At 32.2% G+C, this 17,063-nt stretch overlaps 2 protein-coding genes, 1 non-coding gene and 1 pseudogene across 3 annotated transcripts; 1 reads left to right on the forward strand and 3 right to left on the reverse strand.

Moving 5' to 3' along the window:
- Positions 1-664: 664 nt before the first annotated feature.
- Positions 665-771, forward strand: LOC131182740 (small nucleolar RNA R71). The gene has a single exon (XR_009151000.1). It is a non-coding gene; the product is annotated as a small nucleolar RNA R71 (small nucleolar RNA).
- Positions 772-3,861: 3,090 nt separating this feature from the next.
- On the reverse strand, positions 3,862-7,720 carry LOC110667559 (auxin response factor 1-like; annotated as a pseudogene).
- Positions 7,721-10,971: 3,251 nt separating this feature from the next.
- Positions 10,972-13,431, reverse strand: LOC110667523 (uncharacterized). The gene is made up of 5 exons (XM_058150640.1): positions 13,113-13,431; positions 12,785-12,977; positions 12,435-12,645; positions 11,598-12,372; positions 10,972-11,507 (listed from the first exon to the last, which is right to left on the reverse strand). Exons 1-5 carry the CDS (start codon positions 13,429-13,431, stop codon positions 10,972-10,974), a joined length of 2,034 nt encoding a protein of 677 aa, XP_058006623.1.
- A 1,616-nt stretch (positions 13,432-15,047) lies between these two features.
- Positions 15,048-16,707, reverse strand: LOC131182021 (uncharacterized). Its single transcript, XM_058150641.1, has 3 exons — positions 16,539-16,707; positions 15,674-16,438; positions 15,048-15,583 (listed from the first exon to the last, which is right to left on the reverse strand). Exons 1-3 carry the CDS (start codon positions 16,705-16,707, stop codon positions 15,048-15,050), a joined length of 1,470 nt encoding a protein of 489 aa, XP_058006624.1.
- Between the last annotated feature and the right edge of the window lie 356 nt (positions 16,708-17,063).

Below are 17,063 nucleotides of genomic sequence, written 5' to 3' on the forward strand. Positions count from 1 at the left end.
TTTGTTTAGGAAAAAATTTCTCCATCATGCTTTCCAAGGTTGGCTTCGGTTCATGAGGTGGAAGGGATTGTTGTGCTCTTGCTTGATATCCAGGTTGTGGCTGCCTTGTGGGCTGAAATTGAGGCTGAAACTGAGACCTATTTTGCTGCATATACTGCTGGTTATGAGCATAATTTGAGCTTTGACCTTGTTGAGTAAAAGTTGCTTGTGGTCTCCATATTGAGTTATTCACATTAGAGTAAGAATTTCCCATAGGTTTCTGTTGATAACCTCCTGCATAAACAGCTTGTTCTTACAAATAATCATCACCATAAGAAGAGTAATCAACTCCACAACTTTGGGTTCTATCTGTGTAAGCAACTTGTTGCATAGTTGTAGAGTTGAGGTTGTTGCCTTTGTGCAAAAATCACTAAGAAGCTACGTTAACTGATCAAATCTTGCATTCATATAGCAAACTGAGTCAAGTTCATAAATCCCAGCCTTCTTTGGCTCAAGTGCTCTAGGATTTCCCCATAAATGGGTATTATGAGAAATCTTCTCTAATAGATCATAGCGTTCTTCACTTGTCATTCTCATGAAATCTCCTCCTGCTTGTGAATCAATTGTGTTTCTTATGGCTGGAGTAACTCTGATATAGAAATTCTGAACAATCATCCATTTGGGTATTTCATGATAAGGACATTGCCTTTCAAGCTCCTTAAATCTCATCCAAGATTCATACAAAGTTTCATCATCCCTTGGTTTAAAAGCTACCATCAAATTCCTCAAATGAGTGGTCTTCCCAGGTAGGAAAAACTGAGATAGAAAAGCCTGAGATAACTGCTCTCAAGTAGATATAGTAGCTTGTGGAAGTGAGTCATACCACTCTAATGCTGAATCCCGAAGAGAGAATGGAAATAAGGTGAGCCGAATCACTTCATCTGAAACTCCAGACTGTCTTTGTGTGCCACATATCATCAAAAATTTCTTCAAATGAGAATAAGGATTTTCAAGTGGACTACCTCCAAATTGTGAATTCTGAACCATTTGAATGAGACCAGTCTTTAACTCAAATTGATTAGCTCCAATGATAGGTCTGTTATCTCTCACATCTGCACATCTAGGAAAAGCATAATCTAACATGGATCTTCTCTGAGGATCATTTTGATTAACAACTTCATTCTGCTTGTTTTGCTCATTTCCTCCATTATTTTCACCAATAGCTCTATTTTGATTATCCATATTTTCAATTTTCTCCTCTTGCTCAAACCTTTGTTGTTCTTCTTTTTCTTTTTCCTTTCTCCTCTTAGATTCCTTTTTGTTGGCTCGACATAATTTTTCAATTTCAGGGTTGAACAACAATTGAGTACCACTTGTGCTTTTCGATCGTCTCATAAACAAGAAAAGTACCTGAAAAACACAAGGAACAGCAGTGAAAATAAAAGAAAATAAAAATTCTAATCAACTTAAAATAATTAAAATCCAACTTAAAAACAAACAATTCCCCGGCAACGGCGCCAAAAACTTGATGTTAGCTATGAAATAGCTTCCGCAATGCACGGGTCACAGTAGTATAGTTTTAAAAATAATATCGTTCTTACAGGGAATTGTGTTTAAATTGGAAATAAAATGATAAGCTAATTAGAATGATAAAATTTAAAAATATTAAAAATGAAATTTAAAATTAAAATTGGTATTTGAGGAATTTAAACTAAATCAAACAATTAACTAAATTAATTAGACTAAATTACCAAAATTTAAATTGAAATTGCTAATTATGAAATTGGAAAGAATTGAATCTAAATTCAATAAAAATTAAAGTGATTCTAGAAATAGGGTTTTCAATATTGTTTGCATGTGGTTTATCCCCAATTTAGCCAAACACATGAGAATTGCAATTTTGAGGGAAATCAATTCTTAGTTCTTTGAAACATTTTTCAAGCATTTCAAAGTTAGTATTCATCAAATCAAACCATGTTTTTACGGTATTTCAAACCTGACAAAAACCCAATTAAAGCTCTAATTGATTTTTGAAAGTCCCCTTTAATTGTCTTAGCTTATCTCTAACACCAAGAAAATTAAGCTTAATGCAAGATTATCTATCCCAAAGATTCACTTTTCAATCCATCTGTCAAGGATTAAAACTTAACTTAATGAGGGCCCATTCATCAAGCAAGACAATAAATTCACAAGCTATAAATCAAAATGCAACAAATCTCATTTAAATGACTAAATCAGTTCAAAAACCATAATAGAAAACAATATTTACAAACTCATCTCTAGAATCTCAAAGATCTACTCACAAATCATGATTTCAAGACAAACCCATGTATAGAAATGAAGAAATAATGAAAATCTAAGTTAAGGAACAGAAAAACCCAGTAAAATGATGAAGAATCTGCTGCTGGAACGTTGCAAAAGGCGTCCCTTTTGTTGTAGTAAGACTAGATTTCACATGCTTCTCTCCTTCGTCTCTCATTCTCTTGCAAAATCTCCTTATTTTTCTCCTTGTTCAAAGAAAGAGAAAAATAAATTTTTATACAGTTCAGAGGTCTGCCATAAAATGGATAAAAAGGCAAAAGATTCTGGAGAAAGTAATGTATTAAATCATAGAGACGAAAGTGCCACGTCAGCCATTGTCATTAAAACGACACAAGCTGAATCGGTTGTGTCGCGCCTTGTGTCGTAGGTTGTGGGTTCTGCCCAAGAAAAACTTCATATCTGACAATGACACAACCTGTGACACAAGCTGTGTCACAGGTTGTACTTGTATCACAGGTTGTGTAATTTTCGGTTTTTTTAACTCAACTTCAAAATTTTACAATTAAACTCTAATTTCTTCCAAATGGCTGCTCTGATCAAAATACACCAAAATTCTCCAAATTTAACCTACAAAACAAATAAATTCCAAAAATTAAACTAAAAAGTATAAAAAGGCAAAATTGACTAAATATATGCCAATATCTATAGTAATAGCTATGAACAATGATAAATTATGTGCAAAAATTATACCTAAATGATGATATAAAATGCATACATCAACAACTTGTTGGAATTTGAGGTTTTCTTGGTTTTGCAATTGTGAATATACAAAAAGCTAAAGCATTGGATGCATTAGCACAATGGGGAAGAAGAGCAATGCTTAATGGTGGGCTGAAGAATCATTAAAGCATTCCATAAACCTTTGGGAAGTATTCAACTTCCTAGTTACAAAATCTTCACATCTTTTTACCGTTGCCCACCCACTTGTCCAGCATACCTTCAACAAAAGGACAATGAGGAGCTGGGTTAGCCCCCAATAAGGTCACCATCCATCAAAGACCATCTCTGTTCTTGTTGCAACTCTAATTCTAGAGGACCTCATCAAAACTACATAAAATTTTCTCTTTTAATTGAGGGAAGATGAAGGCAAGTATGTGTGATGGAAAGGAAGTGATAAGAAGGCTATATGTGCTTTATATAATACAAAAGGCAACACTTGCCCGAGGGTAAACAATAAACATTCAAAAGAAACAGGCAAAAATAAGAGAAACTGAATTTTCTCTTTTCTTCATTGGCTGAGCAGAAGAGGTGGAATGGACAAACTTTTTCAGCCTACTTGAATCCAAACAAGCAAGCACTATAGGATTCCCTTGAAAAATAATGCAAAGTAAAACCCCAAAACCTATTTTTAGATATAACAGTCTCACTCTCCACGAATGACTTGTTCAGCAAACATCTGCCATCCATCTCAACGGTAATCTAGTGCCGCATGTCTGGAAATGTCACTGACCATTCCATGTACACCACTGTAAACATGATCTTTACCATATTCTTTTTCTTCATCACTCCCTTTCCTAATCCCTTAACAGACATTCTTGGTAAAATAGCATGGGGTTATTATCAACCAGGACAGACAACTGATTACTGGTCCTTCGAGTTAACTGCTGCATCAGTGTCAGGATCAGCTGTGGTTGCTTTAATCTCTTCATTACTGGAAGTTTAATCTTGGGAGATAATCTCTCGACTTCTTCTGATGTATATATGAAAATCTTCCTCACCATGCTGCAGAACTCACTGCAAGCAAAAGACATCATCAGCAACCCACAACAAGCTAGCATAAATTGCAAGAATAATGAATTAGGACATTGTCAAATTAGCTTACTGCCATGGGTCATCCCCAACCATCATCATGTCATCTTCATCATCAGTGTAGAAAACTTGCCATTTCTTTGCTGATCCATCGAGCTCACCTTCAATGTCAAAACATATTCTCCAGCTTCCTCAGCAAGTCCTCATAACAGTCAAACTGTGTCAAATCAACAGCTCTACCAACAGCAATACCTTGCATGCGAACCTAGAAAAGAATACATGGGCCAAGGCCATTATGCATATTGATCAGGCAGTACATAACCAGAATATCACTACAGAAAGCAAACTCATGTTCAAGCAATCAATCTGATGTCAAAGTTAATAATAATCTCGAACAGTTTAACTGCATTATTTATGGATAATGTCTAACATGCTTAACTCTATTTGTAGAAACAAAGAGATATGGAAAACTAAAAGGCATCAGAAGAGATCTTGAAAATTCTTACATAATATTTAAAAAAATTCCAATCAGAGAATGCAGGATAAAGAGAATTACCTTTGTGCAGCTACTGCTTTGCCAGCTTTGCAACTCTTGAGGAGACCTCAGGGATGATTTCTCAGGCTCACAACTTACAGAAGGGATTTCGGACCAATTAACATTTGATGGCTCAGAATGCCTATCAGATTCAGCATCCAAAGACACAACCGGGGAATCACCACCCATTCCAGATTCAATAGCCAATGATGAAGTTTCTTCTGCATTGGAGTTGTCAACAAGTTGAATCCTGAAAAGCCTGAAACCATTTCCAGTGCTTTGTCTCCTTTCTCCATAATCTTTTTTAATAACTGGAACAAAAGAATCTGTAACACTTTCCACCCAGTTAGGCCAATACATCGAGCTAGGGGAAACGCTAGAGTGTGGACTATTGCCACTAAAGCCAAGAGAGTTGGCCTTTGCAGTTGTAGAGAAATTGTGAGATGGATAAAGGTCCCGTCCACATTGAGAATCCCCATAGGATAAAGCAGGAGACTCAGTTGGGGGTTTCCACTTACCTAATGCACATAGATACCAACAGGGTTATCATTACAAACCAACACAAACAAATGAAATGAGAAAATGCTAAGAGGAAAGATGATATACCAAGTGCAGACAGATCTGGTGATTTCCTTTGCACAGGTTGGGGGTTTGAAGGAGCAGTTGCAACAAATGGTTCTATTTCCCATGGTGATACTCTATCTGGAGGCAGATTGACGAAGGTTCATCCCATTGAACCTGGCAGAGAGTATGATACAAGCCACAAGTGAAGAGATAATAAGATGAATTACTTCTAACATGAAAACAGAAAAGACAACATGTTTAATTGAACAAAATTTCAGAAACCAATAATACAATAAATTTAGAATTCAAATTAAAAAAATTATCCAAAAAGTTGTCAACCTTTAAGGATCTCCACTCAGAATCAGCCCATCCAGATGACATATCATCTCCAACAACAACAATAGTGCCACTAAACTTGCAGCTCAGTGTTATTGACCTCTATTGCTAAATGCCAATCTAGTATATAATGATACCTTCGTTCAGGAACTTCCTCACCCTCAAAGCTCATCTTAAACCTCATCCCAACAGAAAGCTTGGGGCTCCAGCTTCAAGATACTTGTTGACACTTACAATGAACTCAGAACAACTTGTTCTGAAAATAACATGATTACACAGATAATATTATTGCAACAAATAACTAAAAATGTAAGAGTTAAACATCATCAAATAGACAAAACACAATTAGCAATGCAAAACCTTCGCTTGTAGAAAACGCAAAAAAGAGTTCCAGTAACAATGGCATGAGATGCCATGGCAAGAACGCCAAGATGCATGCTTTGGCTAGATATAACAGAAGATGGCATATTAATCTGCTGTCTCATAAGCCTCCTTACTCCAACACGAAGATCTCCATTCTCTCCCCTGTAAACAGCTTATCAATCAATTAAATTTACAAAGACCAAGAAAGTCACAGCACAGGAAAGTAACAATGTATGATCAACTTGCCTTAAGAAGATGAATGCATATGATCAACTTGCCTCAAGAAGATGAATGCATCACCTGCCCCTAAGGTTTTTGAACTAACAAAGACTCCACCCGGTCGTGAGTAGGTAGTGTCTAGGTTGACCTGCAATTGATGTTTTGATCAATGTCCCAACAATTAAGACAATATTATTTCACTAGCTTCATTAAGTATAGAATGATAAAACAAATTGTCAAACCCAACAAATAGCAAAGAGCAAACAGATGGACACAAATAATAGGGTCTTTATGTGGTCCATGGACAGGTCACAACCTAATTGAATTAGGATAGGTCATTACTGTAGTTACGGCATCTCACCATAAAAAGACTCAAGATCTTAAGTGGGATGCAAACCATGCAATATTCACACATACACATGAAATGAATGTGATTCCTAGGAAGAAAAAACACTTGACACAAGCTAAAAAATAACTTCATACGAAAGTTTTTATGAAATTGATTTAGCTCAAAAACCTATCATTTCCAAAAGTACTGAGCATGTTTGCCTCTTCTGCAATCTGGTGGATAACATGCTCAGTGAATAACACCAATGAAACAGAGCAATAAAACAATTAGACATACTACAACATGAAGCTGAATAAAAGCAACTGCTTGAAGTCTTCAGCAGCGATAGTAAACAAATTGCCAGCTATAATTATCTGGCATCATATAGAAAAAATAACAATAATACAAAGCAACACTTGCTAACCACAAAAGATGTGTCAGAAATGCCATTCATTGCCATGCAAATCTGTGGCAACCAATTCTTGCCAAGGTAGCTGCTGGGACATATCCTATACGACACTGTACAATCCGAAGGGCAACGCTATTTGAACAACTTAGGTCCTAACCAGCGGGGGCAGACAATCATCTGCATGCCTTCTAAGCACAGAGAAACCACCATGAGTGCTTGTGACAGAAGCAGTAAGCGTCTTACAAAATGAATGAATTGTGCATCTTTCGGGTTCTGATAGTGGAGAATCTGGGCAAGTAACCTCACTTTGCTGATCTGAGAAATAATAGTAAGATCAAGGCAGCAAAAACTAATAAAATGAAATGCATTTGAAAGCCTTGTGCAAGACAAAGAAAGTGAATAGCTTACATCTGGTTCTGGAAGTAGGGTAAATGATATAGCATAAAACAAAAATTAAAACCAAAATATAACTAATTTAGGACAAAATCAAATAAACAAAAAAAAAAATCAATAATCAAACACTAAAACAGCATGATTCAAAATACCCATATACCAAATACCAATTTAAGCACACATGTTATACAAAAATGAACATAAAAACATACCAATTAGCTGCTTAGACATCCAGAAAACATGCCAAAAGCAAAAATGAGTGAAAACTATAACAGATTAAGGGATCTGATAAAACCAAAAAAACTTCTACAATCCAAAAAAAAAATAAAATCACACATGTCCACTTCAAAACCCCTCATTTATCTTCATTATCCCAACCAATCAAACACCCATAAAAAACAACAACAAAAACAAAATCAAAATCAACTCACCTGTTCTTAAGCTGTTCAAATCCGTAGGATCCAAAAACAGCAACAGCAAGTAAGGGCTTCAATGGAGAGATACCAACTGGATCGAAAACCATATACACGCAGTGGCCTCTCTCTCTCTCTCCTTCTCTCTCCTCTTCCCTTCTCCCTATGTGCAAAGCGTATGCCTTCAATGTTCGGTCGAAGCGGACACAACTTGGCTTTGGCTCTTTTTCTGTTTCCTCTTACACAGAGACACTGTCTCGTTTGGTCTTTTCCCTTTTTTGAATTTTTTAAAATTTTTTTTATCTAATGTGTGTTTCGAATAAAATAGTGGATAGACCGAAAGGAAAGTTGGGGGCTTTATTGTCTTTTTATATTTGCTTTAAAATACATTTTAGCCTTGTCGGTTTAAATTGAATTTTTTTTAATTAAAATTGAGAAATGAAAAAAGAGGTTTAACCATGATTTTAAAATGCAGATCGACCCGGGCGGTCCAACTGTGAAAACCATTACTGATTTATCAAATAGTGTTTACCTTTAAAATCAATATATCACTAAAATTGGAAAAAATATGACAAACCAGCTGAACGCCTATTGGCTAGTTGTGGGTTTAACAGGTTAAACAGGTTTTATTATTTTTTTTTAATTCGATTAATTTAATTAAAATGATATCATTTTATTAAATATTTACTTTTAAAAAATTAAAAAATCAACTTAATAACTCTTTTATTCTTTAATTTTTAAACTGTTATTATATTATAGTGATTTATTTTAAATATAATTTATATAGAAAATTATACTATATTTATTTTTTAAATTAAATTTAATATAAACATGATTTATAGAGATTTATATTAAATATGGTAATTCATATTAGATTAATAATATTATTATACAGGATTTACGCTATAATTCTATTTAACTTTGATTTAACTCTAATTAAACCTTAAATTTTTATCTTCAGTAATTTTTAAATCAGATCGAGCCTGAAAACTATGGGTTTAACTACGTCTCCATCCTTATGGATATAGAGTAAGGACATTTTTATCATAGGAAGGAATTAAATTTTACTATTTCTGCTTTTAATTCTTACAAAATTATTAAAGAAAATGTAATATTTTAAGAGAGTAATATATTTTATAATATAATTATTTAAGAATTAAAATAATCTAAAATTTTAATTTAGAAAATCAAAAATTAAATATAATATAAATTAATATTATAGTTTCATAATTTATCGTAAGTGTTAAAGTTAGGGGAGAGCAGTTTTCGGTTTAAACCGAAAAATTGAATCGAACCGATTAATTCGGTTCAATTGGTTTGGTTTTAAAATTTAATTAGTTCGGTTTGGTTTATAATTTTGATAATTTCGGTTAATCGGTTCGGTTCGGTTATTTTCATAAAAAAATCAAAAAAACCGAATCGAACCGAAATTATTAATATATATAGGAAATAAAAAAAAATTGAATCAAATTGAATCGAATCGAATCAAACCGAACCGAAATCAAAGAAAACCGAACCGAACCTTAAGATTTTTGAGTTTTGATTTCTAATTTTTTTTGTTTTTACGTTTTTATTATTTAGATTTAATGTTAAAAATATGAAATTTTATAAATTTCGATTTGATCAGTTTAAAACCGAACCGAGCCGATATTTATCGATTCGATTCGATTTGATTTTCTCTTATCAATCGGTTCGGTTTGATTTTTAAAATTTTTTATTTTCGATTTTCGGTTTTGTCAGTTCGGTTTGGTTCAGAATCGAACCGACCGTTTGCACACCCCTAGTTAAAGTGTTGATTGATAAATGAATGTGAATAAATGATGAAATTTATTAATTTTAAAATAATAAAATTAAAATATATTTTGAGTGAATTTTATATTTCACATGGCTAAATCTATTCTACCCGTCTCCAAGACATTGATTAAGCTGTGTCTTTAACCATGTGATTAGTTTAGTCCTCTAATCCTTGCTCACGTTGAAATTACTTTTTTGCCCCTAGTTTTTTTACTTTCAAAAGGACAACTATGCCCGTGCGTTTGGTATTTGCATTGCTGTTTCGTAATATTCAGCAAGTGGGATGGAATTTTGGATTTTTTTTTCTTAAGGTAGAACATACTTATACAGTTTTTAGAAATAAAATGCAAACGTATTAATAAAATTATAATAATTTTATTAAAATTTTTCATTTTATATAAATATTATATACACATATTCTGTAATTAATGTGAAATTTTAGCAATCTAATGACTATTCACATGCACTAATTTAATAATTGATTAATTAATTAATCACGCTCCAATTTCGGTTGAAAAGACATTGATGTCCTTTACATCTATCGTTGATGATCTGTATTAGGATTTGGGTGCCTTTAATGTGAGATTTTTACCCTCATTCATGCCGGCAAATTGTCGACAGGTATCGGTAAAAAGAAATTGCTGAAAAAATTAATTAATTGATTGAATTCAAAATAAAATTTATAATTTTATATATTTAAATATTAATTATAATTTAAAAAATAATTATAAATTAAAATTTTCATTTAGTTTCAAATTAATATGATGAAAATTTAACCCGAACCATGTAGATATATTAAAAGAACACATGGATAATATTATTTTTTTTTTATTTTTTCTACTAAATATTATATTTTAAATTAATATTTATTTTTTAATTAATGTATAATAATATTTATATGTTGAAAATTTAATAAGAATTAAATTATAAAAACTTAAAAAGCATTAAAAGAAATAAAATTGTGAAAACTAAACTTAATTTGTTCAATGTGAAAATCGAACATATATAATTTTATAATTTAATTTATTAATTTTAATTTGAACACTGTGAAAATAAACATTGTATGTTTGGTTTCATGAAATATAGTGAACATGTCCAAACCAATTCATATATATAACTCTATTGGATATAGTAGTAAAGTTCACTACATTTGTATCGAGAGAACTTAAATTTGATTTTTCAAAAAAGTAATTATTGAGAAAAGCAGTCACGAATATTCAGTGGCGGAACTAGGAATTTAGGTTGGGGGGAGGTGGGGTGGGGGGAGGGGGTGTGGTGGGGGCAAAGATATTATAAATATATATATATATGTATATTTTATCATTGATAATTAAACCAAGAAAAACTTAACATGGACACACCAAAACTAAACCAAGCTAGTAGGCTTCCCTTAATTCCTATCCCAAGTGTAGCATGTTAAGTGAAAAAACTGGGTAAAAATTACAAGACAAAATTACATAGTAAAAAGAGAGGACAACCATATGTGTTGACATGAGGAAATAGGGGAACATTCAAAAAGACATCTAAGAGGCGCAATTATATAATCTATATCTTGTCTATCTATACATTACGACTTAGGTCTTAGCATCTTGAGCTGTACTCGTCGCTCTTTCATAGCATAAAACTCATCAATTATAGAATCAATGCTAAAAGTATCAGCTATCTCTTTCTGAATATATATAATCAAGGAATTTGCAAGAAAATCATCTCCCATATTATTACGAAGCTTAGTCTTTACAAGACTCATAGCTGAGAAAGCTCGCTCAGTAGTAGCAGTTGAGACTAGAAGTGTCAAAACAAGTCTAACCAACCTATTAATAAGAGGATAAATAGTTGACTTTCTTGATTTTACTAAATATTGGCACAATTCAGAGATAGTTGATAATTTCTGCATTTCAGAATCATGTTGAATATCAAGTTCAAAATGCTCTAATTGATATCTCAAATGTAATTTTTCTTGTTCTGAAAAATCTTTAGAATAAAACTTATTTGCAAGACTGAAAACATCATCAATTCTAAATGATCTAAAACCATCCCTTGGATCTAAAGAGGAGTTAAGAATAAGTGACTCCATCATATCTTCCTTAAACCTAACATTTAGTTCTTGCAATTGTGAGTCAATCGTAGCAATGAAAACATCAACTCAAAAATAATGCTCAAATGTAATTGGGTCTCTTTGATTGCGAGTTCTACCTCGACCAGAATTATAATGAGCATTCATATTAGGGATATCAATTTCATGTTTCTCGTAAAATAATTTCACACTTTCAAGCAATGAATCCCATCCACTTTCTCTCATTTTCTGAATCAACATTTTTGTTGTTGATACTAAGCACATTGCATTCAGAATATCTTGAGACTTACGCTGTAAGGCTTGGCAAAGGTCATCTGTGATCTCAAGTATTTCTTTCATAAGATGCAAAATAAACACAAATTCAAAAGAAGTGATAACATTATAAGCATAATCAGCATCTCCCCTTTGGCTATAAGTAGCCCCTTCAACAATTGTGATTTTCAAGACCAAATAAGTCGCTTCGAACATAATGACTAAGCTTCTAACAAAGCTTAAGTGAGAACTCCATCGAGTATCACCAACCCGTTTTATAGTTCCAACTTGATTTAATCCTTTAACAATCTCAAGCTCATGATTAGCAATCAATTTCTCAACTTCAACAATTTGAGCGGCTTGCAATTGATCATGCCTTTTAGAAGAGGAAGTAACAACATTGGTAATAAGAGTTAATTTAGAGAAAAATTGATGACCTGAAATTACCTCTCTAGATGTCGCAACCAATGCTAAATGGAGCCTATGAGGGAAACAATGTATGTAATAGGCATATGGACATTTGCTCAAAAATAAGGCTAGTAGTCCAGACCATTCCCCACGCATATTACTAGCTCCATCATAACCTTGACCTCGAATATTTTTTATACTCAAATTGTGCCGAGCAAGAACATCTGAAATTTTCTTTTTCAAAGTTAAAGCAGTATATCAAGAACATGAATTAGATCAAAAAAAGGCTCTCATACATAGCCATCTTTATCAAAAAATCTCAACACAATGGCCATTTGCTCCTTTCTTGATTCATCACAAGCCTCATCAACAATAATGCAAAATTTTCCATCTCCAATCTCATCGCGAATTGCATCTTGTACCTTATTAGATATGACATGTAAAATTTCCTTTTGACCTTTGGGTGAAATGTAAGATGCATTTTGAGGAGCCATTTCCAATACCTCCCTTATCATTATAGGAGCTCAAAAGTTTAATCAATTCAATGAAGTTGCCCCCATTTTTTGAATTAGAGCTTTCATCATGACCTCTCAAAGCACAAGTTTGGAATGTCAACCATTTAATAGCATCACATGAGACTTTTAACCTTAGACGGTTATTTTCAATTTGTTGACAAGATTGCTTTTCAATCACCTTCTCAATATGTTGATTTTGGTTCATAAGATCTCTAGACTTTTTCACTGCAGCCTTATGTAATGAGTTAGGATCTTTTTCCACATGATAGAAGAAAGCACAGTTTTTCCCATCATTTACTTTTTTCCATGTACGGAATCCCTCAACTACAAATGCACAAGAACCAGGACGTTCAGAAGGCTTATTAAAAAGATGACAGAGAAGATAAAAAGCTATATCTTTAGTTGGAGAATATTCCAATCATTCAAGAAAGAGCTTAAACCATGAAGCTTGAAAGCGACGATGATTCTTATCAGGAGGATAGTTAGACATAATAAATTGATAAGGTCCAGCTTTGATGTAAGCTCTTCGAATTTCATCTTGTTGGTTGATAGGATAATCCCACATATTTGGACGGTTTCCAGGATCACGTTCTAAAGATGAGATATCAATTTCTTGTAATTCAATTCGAGGAGTTTTTGGTGGACGATTTTGAGAAATTGATTTCTCATGAAGAGTTGGCTCATGTTCAAGAATTGAACTAGAATTCTCCTTAAATGAGTTGTCACTTTCAATTGCAGTTGAAATGGTAGCTTCTAAATCTTGAAAACCCTTTTTCATAAAATATGCATCAATAGTTTTATTCTTGCCTATGACGTTAGCTTGTTAATTTTATGAACTTGAATTTTTTTAAAAAAATTATTAGTTCATAGCTCACATATTTACATAGGTACAGAAATAATATTCTCAAATTTTATTAATTTATTTGTAAGATCTTAACATCATAGCTTACATATATATATATATATATATATATATATATATATATATATATATATATAATTTTAACATTATATTTTGTAATTATATATGCACAAATACTTAAATATGTGAATATATATCTCAAGGAGCAAGAAAAATGACTTGAAAAAAAAAAAACTCTAAAACAAGAAATCTATTGGGTCCAATACTAATAACCTTAATAAAATGCTCTAATTCTTTTTTGCCCCTAGTTTTTTGACTTCCAAAAGGACAACTATGCCCATGCGTTTGGTATTTGCATTGCTGTTTCGTAATATTCAGCAAGTGGGATGGAATTTTGGATTTTTTTTTTCTTAAGGTAGAACATACTTATACAGTTTTTAGAAATAAAATGCAAACGTATTAATAAAATTATAATAATTTTATTAAAATTTTTCATTTTATATAAATATTATATACACATATTCTGTAATTAATGTGAAATTTTAGCAATCTAATGACTATTCACATGCACTAATTTAATAATTGATTAATTAATTAATCACGCTCCAATTTCGGTTGAAAAGACATTGATGTCCTTTACATCTATCGTTGATGATCTGTATTAGGATTTGGGTGCCTTTAATGTGAGATTTTTACCCTCATTCATGCCGGCAAATTGTCGACAGGTATCGGTATAAAGAAATTGCTGAAAAAATTAATTAATTGATTGAATTCAAAATAAAATTTATAATTTTATATATTTAAATATTAATTATAATTTAAAAAATAATTATAAATTAAAATTTTCATTTAGTTTCAAATTAATATGATGAAAATTTAACCCGAACCATGTAGATATATTAAAGGAACACATGGATAATATTTTTTTTTTCTACTAAATATTATATTTTAAATTAATATTTATTTTTTAATTAATGCATAATAATATTTATATGTTGAAAATTTAATAAAAGTTAAATTATAAAAACTTAAAAAGCATTAAAAGAAATAAAATTGTGAAAACTAAACTTAATTTGTTCAATGTGAAAATCGAACATATATAATTTTATAATTTAATTTATTAATTTTAATTTGAACACGGTAAAAACAAACATTGTATGTTTGGTTTCATGAAATATAGTGAACATGTCCAAACCAATTCATATATATAACTCTATTGGATATAGTAGTAAAGCTCACTACATTTGTATCGAGAGAACTTAAATTTGATTTTTCAAAAAAGTAATTATTGAGAAAAGCAGTCACAAATAAACCAAGAAAAACTTAACATGGACACACCAAAACTAAACCAAGCTAGTAGGCTTCCCTTAATTCCTATCCCAAGTGTAGCATGTTAAGTGAAAAAACTAGGTAAAAATTAAAAGACAAAATTACATAGTAAAAAGAGAGGACAACCATATGTGTTGACATGAGGAAACAGGGGAACATCTAAGAAGTGCAATTATATAATCTATATCTTGTCTATCTATACATTAAGACTTAGGTCTTGGCATCTTGAGCTGTACTCGTCGCTCTTTCATAGCATAAAACTCATCAATTATAGAATCAATGCTAAAAGTATCAACTATCTCTTTCTCAATATATATAATAAAGGAATTTGCAAGAAAATCATGTCCCATATTATTACGAAGCTTAGTCTTTACAAGACTCATAGCTGAGAAAGCTCGCTCAGTAGTAGCAGTTGAGACTAGAAGTGTCAAAACAAGTCTAACCAACCTATTAATAAGAGGATAAATAGTTGACTTTCTTGATTTCACTAAATATTGGCACAATTCAGAGATAGTTGATAATTTCTGCATTTCAGAATCATGTTGAATATCAAGTTCAAAATGCTCTAATTGATATCTCAAATGTAATTTTTCTTGTTCTGAAAAATCTTTAGAATAAAACTTATTTGCAAGACTAAAAACATCATCAATTCTAAATGATCTGAAACCATCCCTTGGATCTAAAGAGGAGTTAAGAATAAGTGACTCCATCATATCTTCCTTAAACCTAACATTTAGTTCTTGCAATTGTGAGTCAATCGTAGCAATGAAAACATCAACTCAAAAATAATGCTCAAATGTAATTGGGTCTCTTTGATTGCGAGTTCTACCTCGACCAGAATTATAATGAGCATTCATATTAGGGATATCAATTTCATGTTTCTTGCAAAATAATTTCACACTTTCAAGCAATGAATCCCATCCACTTTCTCTCATTTTCTGAATCAACATTTTTGTTGTTGATACTAAGCACATTGCATTCAGAACATCTTGAGACTTACGCTGTAAGGCTTGGCAAAGGTCATCTGTGATCTCAAGTATTTCTTTCATAAGATGCAAAATAAACACAAATTCAAAAGAAGTGATAACATTATAAACATAATCAGCATCTCCCCTTTGGCTATAAGTAGCCCCTTCAGCAATTATGATTTTCAAGACCAAATAAGTCGCTTCGAACATAATGACTAAGCTTCTAACAAAGCTTAAGTGAGAACTCCATCGAGTATCACTAGCCCGTTTTATAGTTCCAACTTTATTTAATCCTTTACCAGTCTTAGGCTCATGATTAGCAATTAATTTCTCAACTTCAACAATTTGGCCGGCTTGCAATTGATCATGCCTTTTTGAAGAGGAAGAAACAACATTGGTAATAAGAGTTAATTTAGAGAAAAATTGATGACCTGAAATTACCTCTCTAGATGTCGCAACCAATGCTAAATGGAGCCTATGAGGGAAACAATGTATGTAATAGGCATATGGACATTCGCTCAAAAATAAGGCTAGTAGTCCAGACCATTCCCCACGCATATTACTAGCTCCATCATAACCTTGACCTCGAATATTTTTTATGCTCAAATTGTGCCGAGCAAGAACATCTGAAATTTTCTTTTTCAAAGTTAATGCAGTATATCAAGGACATGAATTAGATCAAAAAAAGGCTCTCATACATAGCCATCTTTATCAAAAAATCTCAACACAATGGCCTTTGCTCCTTTCTTGATTCATCACGAGCCTCATCAACAATAATGCAAAATTTTCCATCTCCAATCTCATCGCGAATTGCATCTTGTACCTCATTAGATATGACATGTAAAATTTCCTTTTGAACTTTGGGTGAAATGTAAGATGCATTTTGAGGAGCCATTTCCAATACCTCCCTTATCATTATAGGAGGTCAAAAGTTTAATCAATTCAATGAAGTTGCCCCTATTTTTTGAATTAGAGCTTTCATCATGACCTCTCAAAGCACAAGTTTGGAATGTCAACCATTTAATAGCATCACATGAGACTTTTAACCTTAGACGGTTATTTTCAATTTGTTGACAAGATTGCTTTTCAATCACCTTCTCAATATGCTGATTTTGGTTCATAAGATCTCTAGACTTTTTCACTGCAACCTTATGTAATGAGTTAGGATCTTTTCCCACATGATAGAAGAAAGCACAGTTTTTCCCATCATTTACTTTTTTTCCATGTACGGAATCCCTCAACTACAAATGC

The sequence above is a fragment of the Hevea brasiliensis genome, chromosome 8 (assembly GCF_030052815.1).
Source record: "Hevea brasiliensis isolate MT/VB/25A 57/8 chromosome 8, ASM3005281v1, whole genome shotgun sequence".
Taxonomy (NCBI): domain Eukaryota; kingdom Viridiplantae; phylum Streptophyta; class Magnoliopsida; order Malpighiales; family Euphorbiaceae; genus Hevea; species Hevea brasiliensis.

Excerpts from the sequence above, each read along its gene's own strand:
- LOC131182021 (XM_058150641.1), bottom strand. The coding sequence starts at position 16,707 with ATGGCTCCTCAAAATGCATCTTACATTTCACCCAAAGTTCAAAAGGAA. Across the intron at positions 16,439-16,538 it reads AAAGGAGCAAAGGCCATTGT|ATGTTCTTGCTCGGCACAAT; the intron begins GTTGAGATTTTT and ends AGAAAATTTCAG. Across the intron at positions 15,584-15,673 it reads TCATTATAATTCTGGTCGAG|AACTAAATGTTAGGTTTAAG; the intron begins GTAGAACTCGCA and ends CACAATTGCAAG.
- LOC110667523 (XM_058150640.1), bottom strand. The coding sequence starts at position 13,431 with ATGAAAAAGGGTTTTCAAGATTTAGAAGCTACCATTTCAACTGCAATT. Across the intron at positions 12,978-13,112 it reads TCCTCCTGATAAGAATCATC|TTGAGGGATTCCGTACATGG; the intron begins GTCGCTTTCAAG and ends GTGCATTTGTAG. Across the intron at positions 12,646-12,784 it reads ATTGAAAATAACCGTCTAAG|GGAGGTATTGGAAATGGCTC; the intron begins GTTAAAAGTCTC and ends TATAATGATAAG.